The sequence below is a fragment of the Oncorhynchus mykiss genome, chromosome 1 (genome assembly GCF_057628025.1).
Source record: "Oncorhynchus mykiss isolate SJ-2025 chromosome 1, ASM5762802v1, whole genome shotgun sequence".
Lineage (NCBI taxonomy): Eukaryota > Metazoa > Chordata > Actinopteri > Salmoniformes > Salmonidae > Oncorhynchus > Oncorhynchus mykiss.
Window position 1 is genome coordinate 162,903 of NC_143022.1, and position 24,834 is coordinate 187,736.

Sequence of the window (24,834 nt, forward strand, 5' to 3'; positions counted from 1 at the left end):
ATGTTCCCAACATATTGAGAATGGCAGAGTAGTGAATGTTCCCCAACATATTGAGAATGGCAGAGTAGTGAATGTTCCCCAACATATTGAGAATGGCAGAGTAGTAAATGTTCCCCAACATATTGAGAATGGCAGAGTAGTAAATGTTCCCCAACATATTGAGAATGGCAGCGTAGTAAATGTTCCCCAACATATTGAGAATGGCAGAGTAGTGAATGTTCCCCAACATAGTGAGAATGGCAGAGTAGTAAATGTTCCCCAACATAGTGAGAATGGCAGAGTAGTAAATGTTCCCCAACATAGTGAGAATGGCAGAGTAGTAAATGTTCCCCAACATATTGAGAATGGCAGCGTAGTAAATGTTCCCCAACATATTGAGAATGGCAGAGTAGTGAATGTTCCCCAACATATTGAGAATGGCAGAGTAGTGAATGTTCCCCAACATATTGAGAATGGCAGAGTAGTGAATGCTCCCCAACATATTGAGAATGGCAAAGTAGTAAATGTTCCCAGCATAGTGAGAATGGCAGAGTAGTGAATGTTCCCCAACATATTGAGAATGGCAGAGTAGTGAATGTTCCCCAACATATTGAGAATGGCAGAGTAGTGAATGTTCCCCAACATATTGAGAATGGCAGAGTAGTGAATGTTCCCCAACATATTGAGAATGGCAGAGAAGTGAATGTCCCCCACATATTGAGAATGGCAGAGTAGTGAATGTTCCCCAACATATTGAGAATGGCAGAGAAGTGAATGTCCCCCACATATTGAGAATGGCATAGTAAATGTTCCCAACATATTGAGAATGGCAGAGTAGTAAATGTTCCCAACATATTGAGAATGGCAGAGTAGTAAATGTTCCCAACATATTGAGAATGGCAGAGTAGTAAATGTTCCCAACATATTGAGAATGGCAGAGTAGTATATACTATACTGTTCCTTTTCCAGCTCCCTGCCTGGTGTAATACTGTTGGCTACCTGGTGGGGGCGCTGTTGTCCGTGTGATGAGGCTTCCTCTTAGAGGAGCGGACTGGTGTGGGTGTAGGAGGTCCAGGTCGCTCCACCGGTCGCGGTGTCTGGAAGGCATGGTGGTCCAAACTCTGCTCCGTTAGAAAGCGCTCTGTAGGACTCAACAGCAGCAGGTTCTGCACACACACACCCACACACACAGTGTCAACATGTCTTCAACAAGCTCCCCTCTCAGTCCTCACTAGTATGCAGTGTGAGTCATCATGATAATCATCAACATCAGACTGGAATAGACCAGCTTCACACTCTATATTAATAATATTCAGGAAAATGAAAAGCTCCAACTTCATTGGTTTTAATTGAGCTGGCTATGTGAGTCACTAAGGAGAGATGTTTTGCCCAAAAAGCTCCTTGGACATGGTGGTGTTTTTCTCCCTGTCCACCTGATGAAATGAAAGTGAAGGATCTCCAGTCTCAGAGGAGAGGTTATGCCCAATAGAGAAGAGAGGAGCTCCGACAACACCACTACGGCTTAGGAGCAGTTAGAAGAGACCTGTGATGTCACTATTACATGTTATGTCACTGAATATATCCACACTTATTTGGATAGTGAAGCTACATATTTTAATATGGCACTATACTCCAGCATTTTGTCTATGAGATCAAATGTTTCATAAAAGGTAATTTGCGGATAGATGATTAGTAAGACATTGTTTAAGCAGTCAGGGGAAGGATGCAGTAGTCAGTAGAAGGATGCAGTAGTCAGTAGAAGGATGCAGTAGTCAGTAGAAGGATGCTGTAGTCAGTAGAAGGATGCAGTAGTTAGGGGTAGGATGCAGTAGTTAGGGGTAGGATGCAGTAGTCAGTAGTAGGATGCAGTAGTTAGCGGTAGGATGCAGTAATTAGGGGTAGGATGCAGTAGTTAGCGGTAGGATGCAGTAGTCAGTAGTAGGATGCAGTAGTCAGTAGTAGGATGAGGTAGTAAGCGGTAGGACGCAGTAGCCAGTACTAGGATGCAGTAGTTAGGGTTAGGATGCAGTAGGACGCAGTAGTCAGTAGTAGGATGCAGTAGTTAGGGGTAGGATGCAGTAGTTAGCAGTAGGATGCAGTAGTCAGTAGTAGGATGCAGTAGTCAGTAGTAGGATGCAGTAGTTAGGGGTAGGATGCAGTAGTCAGTAGTAGGATGCAGTAGTTAGGGTTAGGATGCAGTAGGACGCAGTAGTCAGTAGTAGGATGCAGTAGTTAGGGGTAGGATGCAGTAGTCAGTAGTAGGATGCAGTAGTTAGGGGTAGGATGCAGTAGGACGCAGTAGTCAGTAGTAGGATGCAGTAGTTAGGGGTAGGATGCAGTAGTCAGTAGTAGGATGCAGTAGTTAGGGGTAGGATGCAGTAGCTAGCAGTAGGATGCAGTAGTAAGCGGTAGGATGCAGTAGTCAGTAGTAGGATGCAGTAGTTAGGCGTAGGATGCAGTAGTAAGCGGTAGGATGCAGTAGTTAGCGGTAGGATGCAGTAATTAGGGGTAGGATGCAGTAGTTAACGGTAGGATGCAGTAGCCAGTAGTAGGATGCAGTAGTTAGCGGTAGGATGCAGTAGTAAGCGGTAGGATGCAGTAGTTAGCTGTAGGATGCAGTAGTCAGTAGTAGGATGCAGTAGTAAGCGGTAGGATGCAGTAGTCAGTGGTTGGTAGGATGCAGTAGTCAGGGATAAGACAGTGTGCTGAATGTTCTCAGTAATCATCGCCTACAAGAACAGCAGCAACAGCACTGTGCTGCCCACCAGATTGTCATCACAGTCTGTTTACAGCTACAGATCACAGTATGTTTACATCTACAGATCAGTCTGTTTACAGCTACAGATCAGTCTGTTTACAGCTACAGATCAGTCTGTTTACAGCTACAGATCTCAGTCTGTTTACAGCTACAGATCACAGTCTGTTTACAGCTACAGATCACAGTCTGTTTACAGCTACAGATCACAGTCTGTTTACAGCTACAGATCACAGTCTGTTTACAGCTACAGATCAGTATGTTTACAGCTACAGATCACAGTCTGTTTACAGCTACAGATGGGGAAAACAGAGAGAAGCAACAGTAGAGCTGGAGCTGAGACCCAGGCAGACGCACACAGAGATGGACGGCATTGATGCACACCTATTTACATGCAGTAGAATAAAATACCATACTTTACAAATACATTACACTACAGATACAATACAATACAGATACATTACATATTATTGGGTTCTGAGAATATGAAATGTTACTTATTCATGTCACTGAAGGAGTGCTAAGGTTGAGGGTCTACACCAGCAGTTAAGGGTAATAGGAGGAAGGTATATAGTGTGTGCAACTAAGCTTGGAATGTGTTGAGTACAGGGAAGAGATTCCATGTGGCAGGCATTGATAAGGGGAGACGGGTGGAAATCCTAGAAACTAACAATGTCTCTGAGGGAGAGAGGGTAATGTATAACATTTACATTGTCAGGACATGTTATTGTTAGCCATCATGGATCCTCTGGTAGGAGAAGAGACACAGTCTGGTATTAATAACATGACAGCCTTGAGTTGGGGAGGAGTGAGCGCTTTAGGGCAGAGGTCAGGTAAAATTAAGTGAGGAAGAACAGATATCACTAAGGTTCTGTCTAGCAACAGGGATGCATTGGCTGTTCGGTTGTGGAGGAGGAGACTCAGCCTAGGTGAAAGGGTTAATTATCAGAGCTTGTGTGAAATGTTTTTTTTCTTCTGAATACAGCTGTGTCGACCCTTTGGGAAGAATTAAACTTGGTTAAGCTTCTCTAGTGTTCGTGAGTTATTTAATCTGAAAAATGTGAACCTTACAATATACATTACAGATACATTACATTAGACACATTACATTACAGATACACTGCACACATTACATATACATTACACTACAGACACATTACGGACACTTTACATTACATTATAGACACATTACAGATACATTACATATACATTACAGTACAGATACTTTACATTACATTATAGACACATTACAGTTATATTACAGATACATTACCTTACATATACAATACATTACAGATAACTTATATTACATATACATTACATTACAGGTCTATTACATATATATTACAGATAGCTTACATTACAGATACATTACAGATACATTACATTACAGATACATTACAGATACATTACAGATACATTACATTACAGATACATTACATTACAGATACATTACATTACAGATACATTACATTACAGATAGATGACATTACAGATACATTACATTACAGATACATTACATTACAGAGACATTACATTACAGAGACATTACATTACAGAGACATTACATTACAGAGACATTACATTACAGAGACATTATATTACAGAGACATTAAATACATTACAGATACATTACAGATACATTACATTACAGATACATTACATTATAGAGACATTAAATACATTAAAGATACCTGACATTACATTACAGATACATGACATTACAGATACATGACATTACAGATACATGACATTACAGATACATGACATAACATTACAGATACATTACATTACAGATACATGACATTACAGATACATGACATTACAGATAGATGACATTACAGATACATTACATTACAGATACATTACATTACAGATAGATGACATTACAGATACATTACATTACAGATACATTACATTACAGAGACATTACATTACAGAGACATTACATTACAGAGACATTACATTACAGAGACATTACATTACAGAGACATTACATTACAGAGACATTAAATACATTACAGATACATGACATTACATTACAGATAGATGACATTACAGATACATTACATTATAGAGACATTAAATACATTAAAGATACCTGAAATTACATTACAGAGACATTACATTACAGATACATAACATTACAGATACATTACATTACAGAGACATTAAATACATTAAAGATACCTGACATTACATTACAGATACATTACATTACAGATAGATGACATTACAGATACATTACATTACAGAGACATTAAATACATTAAAGATACCTGACATTACATTACAGATACATGACATTACAGATACATGACATTACAGATACATGACATTACAGATACATGACATTACAGATACATGACATAACATTACAGATACATTACATTACAGATACAATACATTACAGATACATTACATTACAGATACATTACATTACAGATACATGACATTACAGATAGATGACATTACAGATACATTACATTACAGATACATTACATTACAGATACATTACATTACAGATACATTACATTACAGATAGATGACATTACAGATACATTACATTACAGATACATTACATTACAGAGACATTAAATACATTAAAGATACCTGACATTACATTACAGATACATGACATTACAGATACATGACATTACAGATACATGACATTACAGATACATGACATTACAGATACATGACATAACATTACAGATACATTACATTACAGATACAATACATTACAGATACATTACATTACAGATACATTACATTACAGATACATGACATTACAGATAGATGACATTACAGATACATTACATTACAGATACATTACATTACAGATACATTACATTACAGAGACATTACATTACAGAGACATTACATTACAGAGACATTAAATACATTACAGATACATGACATTACATTACAGATAGATGACATTACAGATACATTACATTATAGAGACATTAAATACATTAAAGATACCTGAAATTACATTACAGAGACATTACATTACAGATACATAACATTACAGATACATTACATTACAGAGACATTAAATACATTAAAGATACCTGACATTACATTACAGATACATTACATTACAGATAGATGACATTACAGATACATTACATTATAGAGACATTAAATACATTAAAGATACCTGAAATTACATTACAGAGACATTACATTACAGATACATAACATTACAGATACATTACATTACAGAGACATTAAATACATTAAAGATACCTGACATTACATTACAGATACATTACATTACAGATAGATGACATTACAGATACATTACATTACAGAGACATTAAATACATTAAAGATACCTGACATTACATTACAGATACATGACATTACAGATACATGACATTACAGATACATGACATTACAGATACATGACATTACAGATACATGACATAACATTACAGATACATTACATTACAGATACATGACATTACATTACAGATACATTACATTACAGATACATTACATTACAGATACATTACATTACAGATACATTACATTACAGATACCTGACATTACATTACAGAGACATTAAATACATTAAAGATACCTGACATTACATTACAGATACATTACATTACAGATAGATGACATTACAGATACATTACATTACAGAGACATTAAATACATTAAAGATACCTGACATTACATTACAGATACATGACATTACAGATACATGACATTACAGATACATGACATTACAGATACATGACATTACAGATACATGACATAACATTACAGATACATTACATTACAGATACATGACATTACATTACAGATACATTACATTACAGAGACATTAAATACATTACAGATACATTACAGATGCATTACATTACAGAGACATTAAATACATTAAAGATACCTGACATTATATTACAGATACATTACATTACAGATACCTGCCATTAAATTTCAGAGACATTAAATACATTAAAGACACCTGACATTAAAGATACATAACTTTACAGATACATAACATTACATTACAGATACATGACATTACAGATACATGACATTACAGATACATAACATTAAAGATACATAACATTACAGATACATGACATTACAGATACATGACATTACAGATACATGATATTACAGATACATGACATTACAGATACATGACATTACAGATACATGACATTACAGATACATTACAGATACATGACATTACAGATACATGACATTACATATACAAAACATTAGATACATGACATTACATTACAGATACATGACATTACAGATACATTACATTACAGATACATGACATTACAGATACATGACATTACAGATACATTACAGATACATGACATTACAGATACATGACATTACAGATACATGACATTACAGATACATTACATTACAGATACATGACATTACAGATACATGACATTACAGATACATGACATTACAGATACATAACATTAATATACATTACATTACAGATAGATGACATTACAGATACATTACATTACAGAGACATTACATTACAGATACATTACAGAGACATTAAATACATTCAAGATACCTGACATTACATTACAGAGACATTAAATACATTAAAGATACCTGACATTACAGATACATGACATTACAGATACATGACATTACATTACAGATACATTACATTACATAGACATTAAATACATTAAAGATACCTGACATTATATTACAGAGACATAACATTACAGATACATTACAGATACATTACATTACAGATAGATGACATTACAGATACATTACATTACAGATACATTACATTACAGAGACATTAAATACATTAAAGATACCTGACATTACATTACAGAGACATAACATTACAGATACATGACATGACATTACAGATACATGACATTACAGATACATGACATTACATTACAGATACATTACATTACAGAGACATTAAATACATTAAAGATATCTGACATTATATTACAGATACATTACATTACAGATACCTGCCATTACATTACAGAGACATTAAATACATTAAAGACACCTGACATAACATTACAGATACATTACATTACAGAGACATTAAATACATTAAAGATACCTGACATTACATTACAGATACATTACATTACAGATACCTGCCATTACATTACAGAGACATTAAATACATTAAAGACACCTAACTTTACAGATACATAACATTACATTAAAGATACATGACATTACAGATACATGACATTACAGAGACATAACATTAAAGATACATAACATTACAGATACATGACATTACAGATACATGACATTACAGATACATTACAGATACATGATATTACAGATACATACATTACAGATACATGACATTACAGATACATGACATTGCAGATACATGACATTACAGATACATGACATTACAGATACAAAACATTACAGATACATGACATTACATTACAGATACATGACAATACAGATACATGACATTACAGATACAAAACATTACAGATACATGACATTACATTACAGATACATGACATTACAGATACATAACATTACAGATACATGACATTACAGATACATGACATTACAGATACATGACATTACATTACAGATACATTACATTTCAGAGACATTAAATACATTAAAAATACCTGACATTACAGATACATAACATTACAGAGACATTAAATACATTACAGATACATAACATTACAGAGACATTAAATACATTACAGATACATTACATTACAGATACATGACATTACAGATACATAACATTAATATACATTACATTACAGATAGATTACATTACAGATACATTACATTACAGAGACATTACATTACAGATACATTACAGAGACATTAAATACATTCAAGATACCTGACATTACATTACAAATACATTAAATATACCTGACATTACATTACAGAGACATTAAATACATTGAAGATAGCTGACATTACATTACAGAGACATTAAATACATAAAAGACACCTGACATTACATTACAGAGACATTAAATACATTAAATATACCTGACATTACATTACAGATACATTACATTACAGATACATGACATTACAGATACCTGACATTACATTACAGATACATTACATTACAGAGACATTAAATACATTAAAGATACCTGACATTACATTACAGATACATTACATTACAGATACATAACATTACAGATACATTACATTACAGATACCTGACATTATATTACAGATACATTACATTACAGATACCTGACATTACATTACAGAGACATTAAATACATTAAAGACACCTGACATTACATTACAGAGACATTACATTACAGATACATTACAGATACATTACATTATAGAGACATTAAATACATTAAAGATACCTGACATTACATTACAGATACATTACATTACAGATACATAACATTACAGATACATAACATTACAGATACATTACATTACAGATACCTGCCATTACATTACAGAGACATTAAATACATTAAAGACACCTGACATAACATTACAGATACATTACATTACAGATACATTACATTACAGATTAATGACATTACAGATACATTACATTACAGAGACATTAAATACATTAAAGATACCTGACATTACATTACAGATACATTACATTACAGATACATAACATTACAGATACATAACATTACAGATACATTACATTACAGATACCTGCCATTACATTACAGAGACATTAAATACATTAAAGACACCTGACATAACATTACAGATACATTACATTACAGATACATTACATTACAGATTAATGACATTACAGATACATTACATTACAGAGACATTAAATACATTAAAGATACCTGACATTACATTACAGATACATTACATTACAGATAGATGACATTACAGATACATTACATTACAGAGACATAACATACATTAAAGATACCTGACATAACATTACAGAGACATTAAATACATTAAAGATACCTGACATTACATTACAGAGACATAACATTACAGATACATGACATGAAATGACAGATACATTACATTACAGATACATAACATTACAGATACATAACATTACAGAGACATTAAATACATTAAAGATACCTGACATTACATTACAGAGACATTACATACATTAAAGATACCTGACATAACATTACAGATACATGACATGAAATGACAGATACATTACATTACAGATACATAACATTACAGATACATTACATTACAGAGACATTAAATACATTAAAGACACCTGACATTACATTACAGAGACATTACATACATTAAAGATACCTGACATAACATTACAGAGACTTTTAAAGAATGACCAGGCATCCTCAACCGACGGGATGAGGTCAATGTCCTTCCAGGATACCCGGGCCAGGTCGATTAGAAAGGCCTGCTCACAGAAGTGTTTTAGGGAGCGTTTGACAGTGATGAGGGGTGGTCGTTTGACTGCGGCTCCGTAGCGGATACAGGCAATGAGGCAGTGATCGCTGAGATCCTGGTTGAAGACAGCGGAGGTGTATTTGGAGGGCCAGTTGGTCAGGATGACGTCTATGAGGGTGCCCTTGTTTACAGAGTTAGGGTTGTACCTGGTGGGTTCCTTGATGATTTGTGTGAGATTGAGGGCATCTAGCTTAGATTGTAGGACTGCCGGGGTGTTAAGCATATCCCAGTTTAGGTCACCTAACAGAACAAACTCTGAAGCTAGATGGGGGGCGATCAATTCACAAATGGTGTCCAGGGCACAGCTGGGAGCTGAGGGAGGTCGGTAGCAGGCGGCAACAGTGAGAGACTTATTTCTGGAGAGAGTAATTTTCAAAATTAGTAGTTCGAACTGTTTGGGTATGGACCTGGAAAGTATGACATTACTTTGCAGGCTATCTCTGCAGTAGACTGCAACTCCTCCCCCTTTGGCAGTTCTATCTTGACGGAAGATGTTATAGTTGGGTATGGAAATCTCTGAATTTTTGGTGGCCTTCCTGAGCCAGGATTCAGACACAGCAAGGACATCAGGGTTAGCAGAGTGTGCTAAAGCAGTGAGTAAAACAAACTTAGGGAGGAGGCTTCTGATGTTGACATGCATGAAACCAAGGCTTTTTCGATCACAGAAGTCAACAAATGAGGGTGCCTGGGGACATGCAGGGCCTGGGTTTACCTCCACATCACCCGCGGAACAGAGAAGGAGTAGTATGAGAGTGCGGCTAAAGGCTATCAAAACTGGTCGCCTAGAGCGTTGGGGACAGAGAATAAGAGGAGCAGGTTTCTGGGCATGGTAGAATATATTCAGGGCATAATGCGCAGACAGGGGTATGGTGGGGTGCGGGTAAAGCGGAGGTAAGCCCAGGCACTGGGTGATGATGAGAGAGGTTGTATCTCTGGACATGCTGGTTGTAATGGGTGAGGTCACCGCATGTGTGGGAGGTGGGACAAAGGAGTTATCAGGGGTATGAAGAGTGGAACTAGGGGCTCCATTGTGAACTAAAACAATGATAACTAACCTGAACAACAGTATACAAGGCATATTGACACTTGAGAGAGACGTACAGCGAGGCATACAGTAATCACAGGTGTTGAGTTGGGAAAGCTAGCTAAAACAGTAGGTGAGACAACAGCTAATCAGCTAGCACAACAACAGCAGGTAAAATGGCGTTGACTAGGCAACGGGGCCAACAGATAAAACAAACAAGCAGAATGGAGTACCGTGATTAATGGACAGTCCAGCGTGCATCAGCTATGTAGCCAAGAGATCAGTGTCCAGGGGGCAGCGGTGGATGGGGCAGGGAAGCTGGACTGGCGAGTGTTATCCAGGTTAAAAAAACTAACAATGACTAAATAGCTTGTAGCTAGTTAGCTGGTTAGCTTCTGGGGGTTCTTGAGTGTGTACTAAAAATTAAAAATAATAGCGATTCCGTATCACATTGGGTGAGGCAGGTTTCCGGAAGGTATAAACAAGTTAAAAATCAAAAAGAGATAGAAAGTAAATATGGATCCAGTGAGTGTTTGGGACGCGGCGATTCAGACGGTTAGCAGGCTTGTGCTAACAAGCTAACAGTTTGTAGGCCCGGGCTAAACAAGGTAGCAGTTAGCGGACCGGAGCTGGACAAGCTAGCAGTTAGCAGGCCGAATTGGCAAGCAGGGAGATAGCGAGGGCTAGAGAGTTAGCCTTTGGGGGACGTCGCGATGGGGTGAGTCTGTTTATTCCTCTTCATGCGGTGACATTGATAGACCGGTCGTGGGCCCGGGGTATTGTAGCCCAGGAGTATGCTACGGTGGTAGCACAGGTGTGCTGGCCGGGCTAGCTTCAAGCTAAGTGGGTGGAAACGCTAGCCTGGAGTAATCATCCGGGGTTGCGGTTTAGCTAGATAGCTAGTTGTGAAGATCCAGCTGAGAAATGTTCCGTTTGCGGTGGGAATCCGGGGATGAATCCGGGGGATGAATCCGGGGATGAAAAAATAAATAGGTCCGTTATGCTCTGGTTAGAGTCGCGTTGTTCGAACTGGCGAGAGCTTTCCGAGCTAAAGGTTAGCTGATGACCGGTTAGCTGAAGACCGCTAGCACAGCTGGTGGTTAGCTGGCTAGCTTCAGTTGAGGGGTTTCGGTTCCGAAGTAAATATAAATACTTTAGGAAAAATAGCTACATTGGGTGAGGCGGGTTGCAGGAGAGTATTGGAAGCTTAGGTTTAGCAAAATGTTTTTAAAGAGATATGCGAAGAAAAATATGTAAAAAAACGAAAAAGAAACGATATATACAAGGGACACGACACGACAGGACGACTTACTGCTACGCCATCTTGGCGTAGCAGTAACAGAGACATTAAATACATTAAAGACACCTGACATTACATTACAGAGACATTAAATACATTACAGATACATGACATAACATTACAGATACATTACATACATTAAAGATACCTGACATTACATTACAGATACATTACATTACAGATACAATACATTACAGATACATTACATTACAGAGACATTACATTACAGATACATTACATTACAGATACATGACATTACAGATACATTAAATACATTAAAGATATCTGGCATTACATCACAGATACATAACATTACAGATACAATACATTACAGATACATAACATTACAGATACATGACATTACATTACAGAGACATTAAATACATTAAAGATATCTGGCATTACATCACAGATACATAACATTACAGATACAATACATTACAGATACATAACATTACAGATACATGACATTACAGATACCTGCCATTACATTACAGAGACATTAAATACATTAAAGATATCTGGCATTACATTACAGATACATTACATTACAGAGACATTAAATACATTAAAGATACCTGACATAACATTACAGAGACATAACATTACAGATACATTACATTACAGATACATAACATTACAGAGACATTACATTACAGATACATTACATTACAGATACATTACATTACAGAGACATTACATTACAGAGACATTACATCACAGATACATTACATTACAGAGACATTACATTACAGATACATGACATTACAGATACATGATATTACAGATACATTACATCACAGATACCTGCCATTTCATTACAGAGACATTAAATACATTAAAGATATCTGGCATTATATTACAGATACATTACATTACAGAGACATTAAATACATTAAAGACACCTGACATTACAGATACATAACTTTACAGATACATAACATTACATTACAGATACATGACATTACAGATACATGACATTACAGATACATAACATTACAGATACATTACATTATATTACAGATACATTACATTACAGATACATGACATTATATTACAGATACATTACATTACAGATACATGACATTACAGATACATGACATTACAGATACATTACATTACAGATACATGACATTACAGATACATGACATTATATTACAGACACATTACATTACAGATACATTACATTATATTACAGATACATTACATTACAGATACATTACATTACATTACAGATACATTACATTACAGATACATGACATTACAGATACATGACATTACAGATACATTACATTACAGATAGATGACATTATATTACAGATACATTACATTACAGATACATTACATTATATTACAGATACATTACATTACAGATACATGACATTACATTACAGATACATTACATTACAGATACATGACATTACAGATACATTACATTACAGATACATGACATTACAGATACATTACATTATATTACAGATACATTACATTACAGATACATGACATTACAGATACATTACATTATATTACAGATACATTACATTACAGATACATGACATTACATTACAGATACATTACATTACAGATACATGACATTACAGATACATTACATTACATTACAGAGACATTAAATACATTAAAGATACCTGACATTACATTACAGATACATTACATTACAGATACATGACATTACAGACACCTGACATTACATTACAGAGACATTAAATACATTAAAGACACCTGACATAACATTACAGATAGATGACATTACAGATACATGACATTACAGATACCTGACATAACATTACAGATGCATGACATTACAGATACATGACATTACAGATACATGACATTACAGATACATTACATTACAGATACATTAAATACATTAAAGATACCTGACATAACATTACAGATACATGACATTACAGATACATGACATGACATTACAAATACATGACATTACAGATACATGACATTACATTACAGATACATGACATTACAGATACATGACATTATAGATACATGTCATTACAGATACATGACATTACAGATACATGACATTACATTACAGATACATGACATTACAGATACATGACATTACAGATACATGACATGACATTACAAATACATGACATTACAGATACATGACATTACATTACAGATACATGACATTACAGATACATGACATTACAGACACATAACATTACATTTACATAACATTACAGATACATTACATTACAGGGACATTAAATACATTAAAGATACCTGACATGACATTACAGATACATGACATTACAGATACATGACATTACAGATACATGACATTACAGATACATAACATTACAGATACATTACATTACAGATACATAACATTACAGAGACATTACATTACAGATACATAACATTACAGATACATAACATTACAGATACATTAGAGGCATGTGTTTTAATGGAATGGAGAGTCATACCCTACTGTGTGAATCAGCATAACCCTAAACCTAACCCCAGTAGCATCCCTGACCTTTAACTCCTGACCTCTGACCTTACCTTCATGAGGTCCAATAGGGTTCCACTGATGAACCCCAGGTACTTCCTCTCCAGGGTGGTGGGGTGGTTCACTGCTGGGAACTGAAAAGCACACAACAAATAGCATGGTTTGCGTGTCATGCCTCTACCACCATCAGCAGCCAGTCAGCCAGCCAACCCGTCAGCCAGCCAGCCCGTCAACCAGTCAGTCAGTCAGCTAGTCAACCAGCGAGTCAGTCAGTCTACCCGTCAACCAGCCTGTCAGCCAGTCAGTCAACCAGCCAGTCATTCAAAAAGCCAGCCAACCAGCTAGCCAGCCAGCTAGCAAGACAACCACCCAGTTAGCAAGTCAACAAGCCAGTCAGTCAACAAGCCAGCCAACCAGCTAGCCAGCCAGCCAGCCAGCATGTCAACCACCCAGTCAGTCAACAAGCCAGCTAGCCAGCCGGTCGGTCAACCAGTCAGTCAACCAGCCAGTCATTCAAAAAGCCAGCCAACCAGCTAGCCAGCCAGCTAGCAAGACAACCACCCAGTTAGCAAGTTAACAAGCCAGTCAGTCAACAAGCCAGCCAACCAGCTAGCCAGCCAGCCAGCAAGTCAACCACCCAGTTAGCAAGTCAACAAGCCAGTCAGTCAACAAGCCAGTCAACCAGCTAGTCAGCCAACCAGTCTGTCAGTCATCCAGACAGCCAGTCAGTCAGTAATGCCAGTCAGCCAGCCAGTCAGCCATACAGCGAGTCAACCAGCCAGTCAGTCAACCAGCCAGCCAACCCGCCAACCAGTCAGTCAACCAGCCAGCCAGTCTGTACACAAGCCAGTCAGCCAGCCAACCAGCCAGTTAGCAAGTCAATCAGCTAGTCAGTCAACAAGCCAGCTAGCCAGCCGGTCAGTCAACCAGCCAGTCAACCAAATAGTCAGCCAACCAGTCTGTCAGTCATCCAGCCAGTCAGTCAGTCAACAAGCCAGCTAGCCAGCCGGTCGGTCAACCAGCCAGTCAACCAGCTAGTCAGCCAACCAGTCTGTCAGTCATCCAGCCAGCCAGTCAGTCAGTAATGCCAGTCAGCCAGCAAGTCAACCGGCCAGTCAGCGAGTCAACCAGACAACCAACCCGCCAACCAGTCAGCCAGTCTGTACACAAGCCGGTCAGCTAGCCAACTAGCAAGCCAGCTATCCAGTAAGCTAGCCAGCCAACCAACCAGTCAGTAACGTCAGCCAGTCAGTAACGCCAGCAAGTAACACCAGACAGAAACACCAGTCAGTAACACCAGCCAGGCAACCAGCAAGTCAGTAATGATCTGAACCACTCCTCAAGGCAGAATGGAGATAAATGATGTGTCACTGTGATCCAATCAGTCATGCCACAGCTAGCAAGAGAGAGAGGGAGAGGACGGAAAAAGAGATGGAGAGAGAGAGAGAATACTGAAATAAGACCAGAGATCGAAAGATGGAGTGAGTTGGAAAGAACAGGAAGAAGAGAAGAGTAAGAGAGCATGTGAGGGGGAGTGAGGGGAAGAGAGGTGGACAGATAGAGAGAGTACTGAGAGCAGAGACAGTTTCCAGCCTGTCCTACCCTTAGCCCGTGGAATCGAGGGTTATTGTAGAAGAGTTTCATCTGTTCAGTAGGCAGTGGTCCCAGGACCTTCTGGATGATGAAGAGCTGATCTATCTCACTCTCTCCTGGGAACAACGGCTGGCCATCACTCAGCTCACCCAGGATACAGCCTACTGACCACATGTCAACTGCCTTACCATACGGAGCCCTGGGGGAAGAGGGGAGAGAGGGTGTTGGTCATTAAAATTGTATGGTTCATGTCTGCAGTATCCTACCTGTACTGCACACCATTAACACGTGTTGGTGCATGTTTACAGTATCCAGGTAGAATGGACTCAACCAGAATGACACACATACACGAAACTCACCCCAGCAGTAGTTCTGGAGAGCGGTACCATCTAGTGGCCACGTACTCTGTGTAGTTGGCATCATTTCCCTCTGAGAGATTACGGGCGAAGCCTGACAAGAGAAGACAGACAGTGCAGTGAATAAGAGAGAGAACAGGAAGTGACCTCAGAGACCAACTAACCAGGAACACAGCTAAGACAGTAAAATCATTTCAGTAGGATGATGAGGACACAGGAACAACAGTCTAAGAGCAACCAGTCAGACCCCCACCCCACCCCCTCTCTCGCTATCTGTATTAATTGATTCAACAGAATGAGTCAACACTGAGCAGCTAAACATAGACTGTAGATGTACTGCTCTACAGAGTATATTGACGTATCAGGGTGCTCAAAGAAATGTTTCACTTCGTGATGTGCTTTATCATAGTGTCTGGTACCACCAGAACACCAACCTGACTATCATAGTGTCTGGTACCACCAGAACACCAACCTGACTATCATAGTGTCTGGTACCACCCAACACCAACCTGACTATCATAGTGTCTGGTACCACCCAACACCAACCTGACTATCATAGTGTCTGGTACCACCCAACACCAACCTGACTATCATAGTGTCTGGTACGGTACCACCCAACACCAACCTGACTATCATAGTGTCTGGTACGGTACCACCAGAACACCAACCTGACTATCATAGTGTCTGGTACCACCAGAACACCAACCTGACTATCATAGTGTCTGGTACCACCAGAACACCAACCTGACTATCATAGTGTCTGGTACCACCCAACACCAACCTGACTATCATAGTGTCTGGTACCACCCAACACCAACCTGACTATCATAGTGTCTGGTACCACCAGAACACCAACCTGAATATCATAGTGTCTGGCACCACCCAACACCAACCTGACTATCATAGTGTCTGGTACCACCAGAACACCAACCTGACTATCATAGTGTCTGGTACCACCCAACACCAACCTGACTATCATAGTGTCTGGTACGGTACCACCCAACACCAACCTGACTATCATAGTGTCTGGTACGGTACCACCCAACACCAACCTGACTATCATAGTGTCTGGTACCACCAGAACACCAACCTGACTATCATAGTGTCTGGTACGGTACCACCCAACACCAACCTGACTATCATAGTGTCTGGTACCACCCAACACCAACCTGACTATCATAGTGTCTGGTACCACCAGAACACCAACCTGACTATCATAGTGTTTGGTACCACACAACACCAACCTGACTATCATAGTGTCTGGTACGGTACCACCCAACACCAACCTGACTATCATAGTGTCTGGTACCACCCAACACCAACCTGACTATCATAGTGTCTGGTACCACCCAACACCAACCTGACTATCATAGTGTCTGGTACGGTACCACCCAACACCAACCTGACTATCATAGTGTCTGGTACCACCAGAACACCAACCTGACTATCATAGTGTTTGGTACCACACAACACCAACCTGACTATCATAGTGTCTGGTACGGTACCACCCAACACCAACCTGACTATCATAGTGTCTGGTACCACCAGAACACCAACCTGACTATCATAGTGTCTGGTACGGTACCACCCAACACCAACCTGACTATCATAGTGTCTGGTACCACCAGAACACCAACCTGACTATCATAGTGTTTGGTACCACACAACACCAACCTGACTATCATAGTGTCTGGTACCACCAGAACACCAACCTGACTATCATGGTGTCTGGTACCACCAGAACACCAACCTGACTATCATAGTGTCTGGTACCACCAGAACACCAACCTGACTATCATGGTGTCTGGTACCACCAGAACACCAACCTGACTGACTGGATGTGCAGCAGAATATTATCACATGACAATGAAAGAAAGAATGAAACAGCATTCAAAGGGTTAGGAAAATACATGTGAAAAATAGCAGCTATCAATGTGGTAGTAACAACCCCAAGACCACATTGAATGAGGACAGCTGTGTGACCACATGGAATGAGGAGAGCTGTGTGACCACATGGAATGAGGAGAGCTGTGTGTCGACATGGAATGAGGACAACGTGTCCACATGGAATGAGGAGAGCTGTGTGTCCACATGGAATGAGGAGAGCAGTGTGTCGACATGGAATGAGGAGAGCTGTGTGACCACATGGAATGAGGAGAGCTGTGTGTCCACATGGAATGAGGAGAGCTGTGTGTCCACATGGAATGAGGAGAGCTGTGTGACCACATGGAATGAGGACAGCTGTGTGACCACATGGAATGAGGAGAGCTGTGTGACCACATGGAATGAGGAGAGCTGTGTGTCGACATGGAATGAGGAAAGCTGTGTGACCACATGGAATGAGGAGAGCTGTGTGTCAACTTGGAATGAGGAGAGCTGTGTGTCGACTTGGAATGAGGAGAGCTGTGTGTCGACATGGAATGAGGATAACGTGTGTCCACATGGAATGAGGAGAGCTGTGTGTCGACTTGGAATGAGGAGAGCTGTGTGTCGACTTGGAATGAGAAGAGTGAGTGAGTGAGTGAGTGAGTGAGAGATTGAGTGAGTGAGTGAGTGAGTGAGTGACTCGGAGTGTCAGACAGACACTAACCTTCCAGAGTAGACAGGCTAACATAACTCCATATGAAGACAGGCTGTTTCTATGGGAACTTAAATCAACATGCTAATGGCTAAGGACTGAAGAAATAAAAAAGTTGATACAGGTTGAACAGCAGAGACTAAAGATTCTCTAACAGGTTGGTGCTGTTACTGACTGAATGAAGATGACAGACAGACAAGTTGCTCTGCTCACCGAAGTCACATAGCTTGAGGATGTCATCAGAACTGATTAGAAGGTTCTCTGGCTTTATATCTGAGGAGAGAGAGACAGAGACAGACAGGAAGGAGAGAGACAGGAAGGAGAGACAGACAGGAGGGAGAGAGAGATAAGACAGAGGCAGAGATAGACAGGAGGGAGAGAGACAGGAGTGAGGGGATATGGGTTAGGGTTAGCTAACCCTAAGTCAGGTCATAGTGAGGGGATATAGGTTAGGGTTAGCTAACCCTAAGTCAGGTCATAGTGAGGGGATATAGGTTAGGGTTAGCTAACCCTAAGTCAGGTCATAGTGAGGGGATATGGGTTAGGGTTAGCTAACCCTAAGTCAGGTCATTATGAGGGAATATGGGTTAGGGTTAGCTAACCCTAAGTCAGGTCATAGTGAGGGGATATGGGTTAGGGTTAGCTAACCCTAAGTCAGGTCATAGTGAGGGGATATAGGTTAGGGTTAGCTAACCCTAAGTCAGGTCATAGTGAGGGGATATGGGTTAGGGTTAGCTAACCCTAAGTCAGGTCATAGTGAGGGGATATGGTCTACCAACATAATATTGTCATAATGTTGTCTGAAAGATGGCAAGCCATCTGGAGTGTTGCTGTACTCCAAGTCACAAGCTCTCATCATCTGAGACACTGAACAGACTATTAAACTATCAAACCAGAAAAGATGTCATGGCAGAACAGAGGAATGCTGGGACTTCATATTACCTGAAGAGTGTGCACTAGGGCCTAATGGAAGGCTGAGGCTCTGGTATATTAAAGGTGTGTTAATTGGTTCTGGTTCCTAAAGCATCATGTCTCCTTACCCCGGTGGACAATGTCGTTCTTATGACACCAATGGATAGCTTTGATCAGCTGGTAGATGTAGTTCCTGACTTTATCAGACGGCACTCCGTTAGGAAGCTCCTCCAGCAGCTCCAGCATGTTCTAGAAGAGACCAACAGAAGGGATCAGTATCAATCTCCTGGACTATTTATTTGATCAACATCTAAACTATAATTTGAAGGCTTCAGAAGTCTTATTATTCTGAGATATAATCAATATTCACTGCAGGAGACTACAAGTGAAGCTAGTCTTACCTTCTCTACATACTCAAACACCAGGTAGAGTTTCCCCCTCCTGCGGAAGGCTTCCTTCAGCTCCACGATATTCTCCTGCTTCAAGGTTCGGAGCATCTTCAGCTCCCGGAGTGTGGTCTCCTTAACCTCCTCATTCTCTGGGGAAAGGAGAGACCGACAGGAAGAGAGGAGTGAGACAGACATGAAGAGAGGACAAACAGGATGAGAAGAGTGGAGACAGACAGGAGGAGTGGAGAGAACAGACGGGAAGAGAGGAGAGGACAGACAGACAAGAAGAGAGGAGTAGAGACAGACAGGAAGAGAGGAGAGGAGACAGACAGGAAGAGAGGAGTGGAGACAGACAGGAAGAGGAGTGGAGAAAGACAGTAAGAGAGGAGTGGAGACAGACAGTAAGAGAGGAGTGGAGATAGACAGGAAGAGAGGAGTGGAGACAGACAGGAAGAGAGGAGTGGAGACAGACAGGAAGAGAGGAGAGAACAGACAGGAAGAGAGGAGAGAACAGACAGGAAGAGGAGTGGAAAAAGACAGTAAGAGAGGAGTGGAGAAAGACAGGAAGAGAGGAGATAACAGACAGGAAGAGGAGTGGAGACAGACAGGAAGAGGAGTGGAGTCAGACAGGAAGAGAGGAGTGGAGACAGACAGGAAGAGAGGAGAGAACAGACAGGAATAGAGGAGAGAACAGACAGGAAGAGAGGAGTGGAGACAGACAGGAAGAGAGGAGAGAACAGACAGGAAGAGGAGTGGAGACAGACAGGAAGAGGAGTGGAGTCAGACAGGAAGAGAGGAGTGGAGACAGACAGGAAGAGAGGAGTGGAGACAGACAGGAAGAGAGGAGAGAACAGACAGGAAGAGAGGAGAGAACAGACAGGAAGAGAGGAGAGAACAGACAGGAAGAGAGGAGTGGAGACAGACAGGAAGAGAGGAGAGAACAGACAGGAAGAGGAGTGGAGACAGACAGGAAGAGGAGTGGAGTCAGACAGGAAGAGAGGAGTGGAGACAGACAGGAAGAGAGGAGAGAACAGACAGGAAGAGGAGTGGAGTCAGACAGGAAGAGAGGAATGGAGACAGACAGGAAGAGAGGAGTGGATACAGACAGGAAGAGAGAACAGACAGGAAGAGAGGAGTGGAGACAGACAGGAAGAGAGGAGAGAACAGACAGGAAGAGGAGTGGAGACAGACAGGAAGAGGAGTGGAGTCAGACAGGAAGAGAGGAGTGGAGACAGACAGGAAGAGAGGAGTGGAGACAGACAGGAAGAGAGGAGAGAACAGACAGGAAGAGAGGAGAGAACAGACAGGAAGAGAGGAGTGGAGACAGACAGGAAGAGAGGAGAGAACAGACAGGAAGAGGAGTGGAGACATACAGGAAGAGGAGTGGAGTCAGACAGGAAGAGAGGAGTGGAGACAGACAGGAAGAGAGGAGAGAACAGACAGGAAGAGGAGTGGAGTCAAACAGGAAGAGAGGAATGGAGACAGACAGGAAGAGAGGAGTGGAGACAGACAGGAAGAGAGGAGTGGAGACAGACAGGAAGAGAGAACAGACAGGAAGAGGAGTGGAAAAAGACAGTAAGAGAGGAGTGGAGATAGACAGGAAGAGAGGAGTGGAGACAGACAGGAAGAGAGGAGTGGAGACAGACAGGAAGAGAGGAGAGAACAGACAGGAAGAGAGGAGAGAACAGACAGGAAGAGGAGTGGAAAAAGACAGTAAGAGAGGAGTGGAGAAAGACAGGAAGAGAGGAGATAACAGACAGGAAGAGGAGTGGAGAAAGACAGGAAGAGCAGTGGAGTCAGACAGGAAGAGGAGTGGAGTCAGACAGGAAGAGAGGAGTGGAGACAGACAGGAAGAGAGGAGAGAACAGACAGGAATAGAGGAGAGAACAGACAGGAAGAGAGGAGTGGAGACAGACAGGAAGAGAGGAGAGAACAGACAGGAAGAGGAGTGGAGACATACAGGAAGAGGAGTGGAGTCAGACAGGAAGAGAGGAGTGGAGACAGACAGGAAGAGAGGAGAGAACAGACAGGAAGAGGAGTGGAGTCAAACAGGAAGAGAGGAATGGAGACAGACAGGAAGAGAGGAGTGGAGACAGACAGGAAGAGAGGAGTGGAGACAGACAGGAAGAGAGAACAGACAGGAAGAGGAGTGGAAAAAGACAGTAAGAGAGGAGTGGAGACAGACAGGAAGAGAGGAGTGGAGACAGACAGGAAGAGAGGAGAGAACAGACAGGAAGAGGAGTGGAGTCAGACATGAAGAGAGGAGTGGAGACAGACAGGAAGAGAGGAGTGGCGACAGACAGGAAGAGAGGAGAGAACAGACAGGAAGAGGAGTGGAAAAAGACAGTAAGAGAGGAGTGGAGAAAGACAGGAAGAGAGGAGATAACAGACAGGAAGAGGAGTGGAGACAGACAGGAAGAGGAGTGGAGTCAGACAGGAAGAGAGGAGTGGAGACAGACAGGAAGAGAGGAGAGAACAGACAGGAATAGAGGAGAGAACAGACAGGAAGAGAGGAGTGGAGACAGACAGGAAGAGAGGAGAGAACAGACAGGAAGAGGAGTGGAGACAGACAGGAAGAGGAGTGGAGTCAGACAGGAAGAGAGGAGTGGAGACAGACAGGAAGAGAGGAGAGAACAGATAGGAAGAGGAGTGGAGTCAGACAGGAAGAGAGGAATGGAGACAGACAGGAAGAGAGGAGTGGATACAGACAGGAAGAGAAAACAGACAGGAAGAGAGGAGTGGAGACAGACAGGAAGAGAGGAGAGAACAGACAGGAAGAGGAGTGGAGACAGACAGGAAGAGGAGTGGAGTCAGACAGGAAGAGAGGTGTGGAGACAGACAGGAAGAGATGAGTGGAGACAGACAGGAAGAGAGGAGAGAACAGACAGGAAGAGAGGAGAGAACAGACAGGAAGAGAGGAGTGGAGACAGACAGGAAGAGAGGAGAGAACAGACAGGAAGAGGAGTGGAGACATACAGGAAGAGGAGTGGAGTCAGACAGGAAGAGAGGAGTGGAGACAGACAGGAAGAGAGGAGAGAACAGACAGGAAGAGGAGTGGAGTCAAACAGGAAGAGAGGAATGGAGACAGACAGGAAGAGAGGAGTGGAGACAGACAGGAAGAGAGGAGTGGAGACAGACAGGAAGAGGAGTGGAAAAAGACAGTAAGAGAGGAGTGGAGACAGACAGGAAGAGAGGAGTGGAGACAGACAGGAAGAGAGGAGAGAACAGACAGGAAGAGGAGTGGAGTCAGACAAGAAGAGAGGAGTGGAGACAGACAGGAAGAGAGGAGTGGCGACAGACAGGAAGAGAGCAGTGGAGACAGACAGGAAGAGAGGACAGACAGGATGAGAGGAGAGAACAGACAGGAAGAGAGGAGAGGAGACAGACAGGAAGAGAGGAGAGAACAGACAGGAAGAGGAGTGGAGTCAGACAGGAAGAGAGGAGTGGAGACAAACAGGATAAGAGGAGAGGAAAGACAGGAATAGAGGACAGACAGGAAGAGAGGACATACAGGGAGGACAGACAGGAAGAGAGGACAGACAGGATGAAAGGAGAGAACAATCAGGATGAGAAGACAGACATGATAACCATGAGAGGAGAGACAGACAGGGTGAGATAAGAGAGACAGAGAAGAGGACCCACAAAGGGATAAAGAGTCAGGAGAGGAGAGAGACAGAATGAGAAGACATACAGGAGAGAAGAGACAGACAGGAGAGAAGAGAGACAGGATGAAAAGACAGACAGGAGAACCCACAAAGGGATAGAGACAGTAAAGGAGACAGACAGGATGAGAAGATATGCAGGAGAGAAGAGAGACAGGATAAGAAGACAGACAGGAGAGAAGATACAGAGAGGATGAGAAGAGACAGACAGGAGAGAAGACAGAGAGGATGAGAAGACAGACAGGAGGGAAGAAACAGAGAGGATGAGAACACAGACAGGAGAGAAGATACAGAGGATGAGAACACAGACAGGAGAGAAGATACAGAGGATGAGAAGAGACAGACAGGAGAG

At 40.9% G+C, this 24,834-nt stretch overlaps 1 protein-coding gene across 5 annotated transcripts in view; it reads right to left on the reverse strand.

The window, feature by feature from the left end:
- LOC110523943 (cyclin-dependent kinase-like 5) overlaps positions 1 to 24,834 on the reverse strand; it is a 185,318-nt gene that overhangs the window by 87,972 nt on the left and 72,512 nt on the right. For all 5 annotated transcript variants that reach the window (XR_016489292.1, XR_016489228.1, XM_036980806.2 and 2 more), the window contains exons 5-11: positions 20,833 to 20,969; positions 20,560 to 20,680; positions 19,733 to 19,792; positions 16,945 to 17,035; positions 16,595 to 16,784; positions 15,046 to 15,126; positions 979 to 1,145 (exon numbers count right to left, since the gene is read on the reverse strand). Coding sequence is in view for 3 of the 5 variants with exons in the window: in XM_036980806.2 (XP_036836701.2) it covers positions 979 to 1,145; positions 15,046 to 15,126; positions 16,595 to 16,784; positions 16,945 to 17,035; positions 19,733 to 19,792; positions 20,560 to 20,680; positions 20,833 to 20,969 (847 nt within the window). In the remaining 2 variants the exon portion in view is untranslated. The remainder of the gene's footprint in view (positions 1 to 978; positions 1,146 to 15,045; positions 15,127 to 16,594; positions 16,785 to 16,944; positions 17,036 to 19,732; positions 19,793 to 20,559; positions 20,681 to 20,832; positions 20,970 to 24,834) is intronic.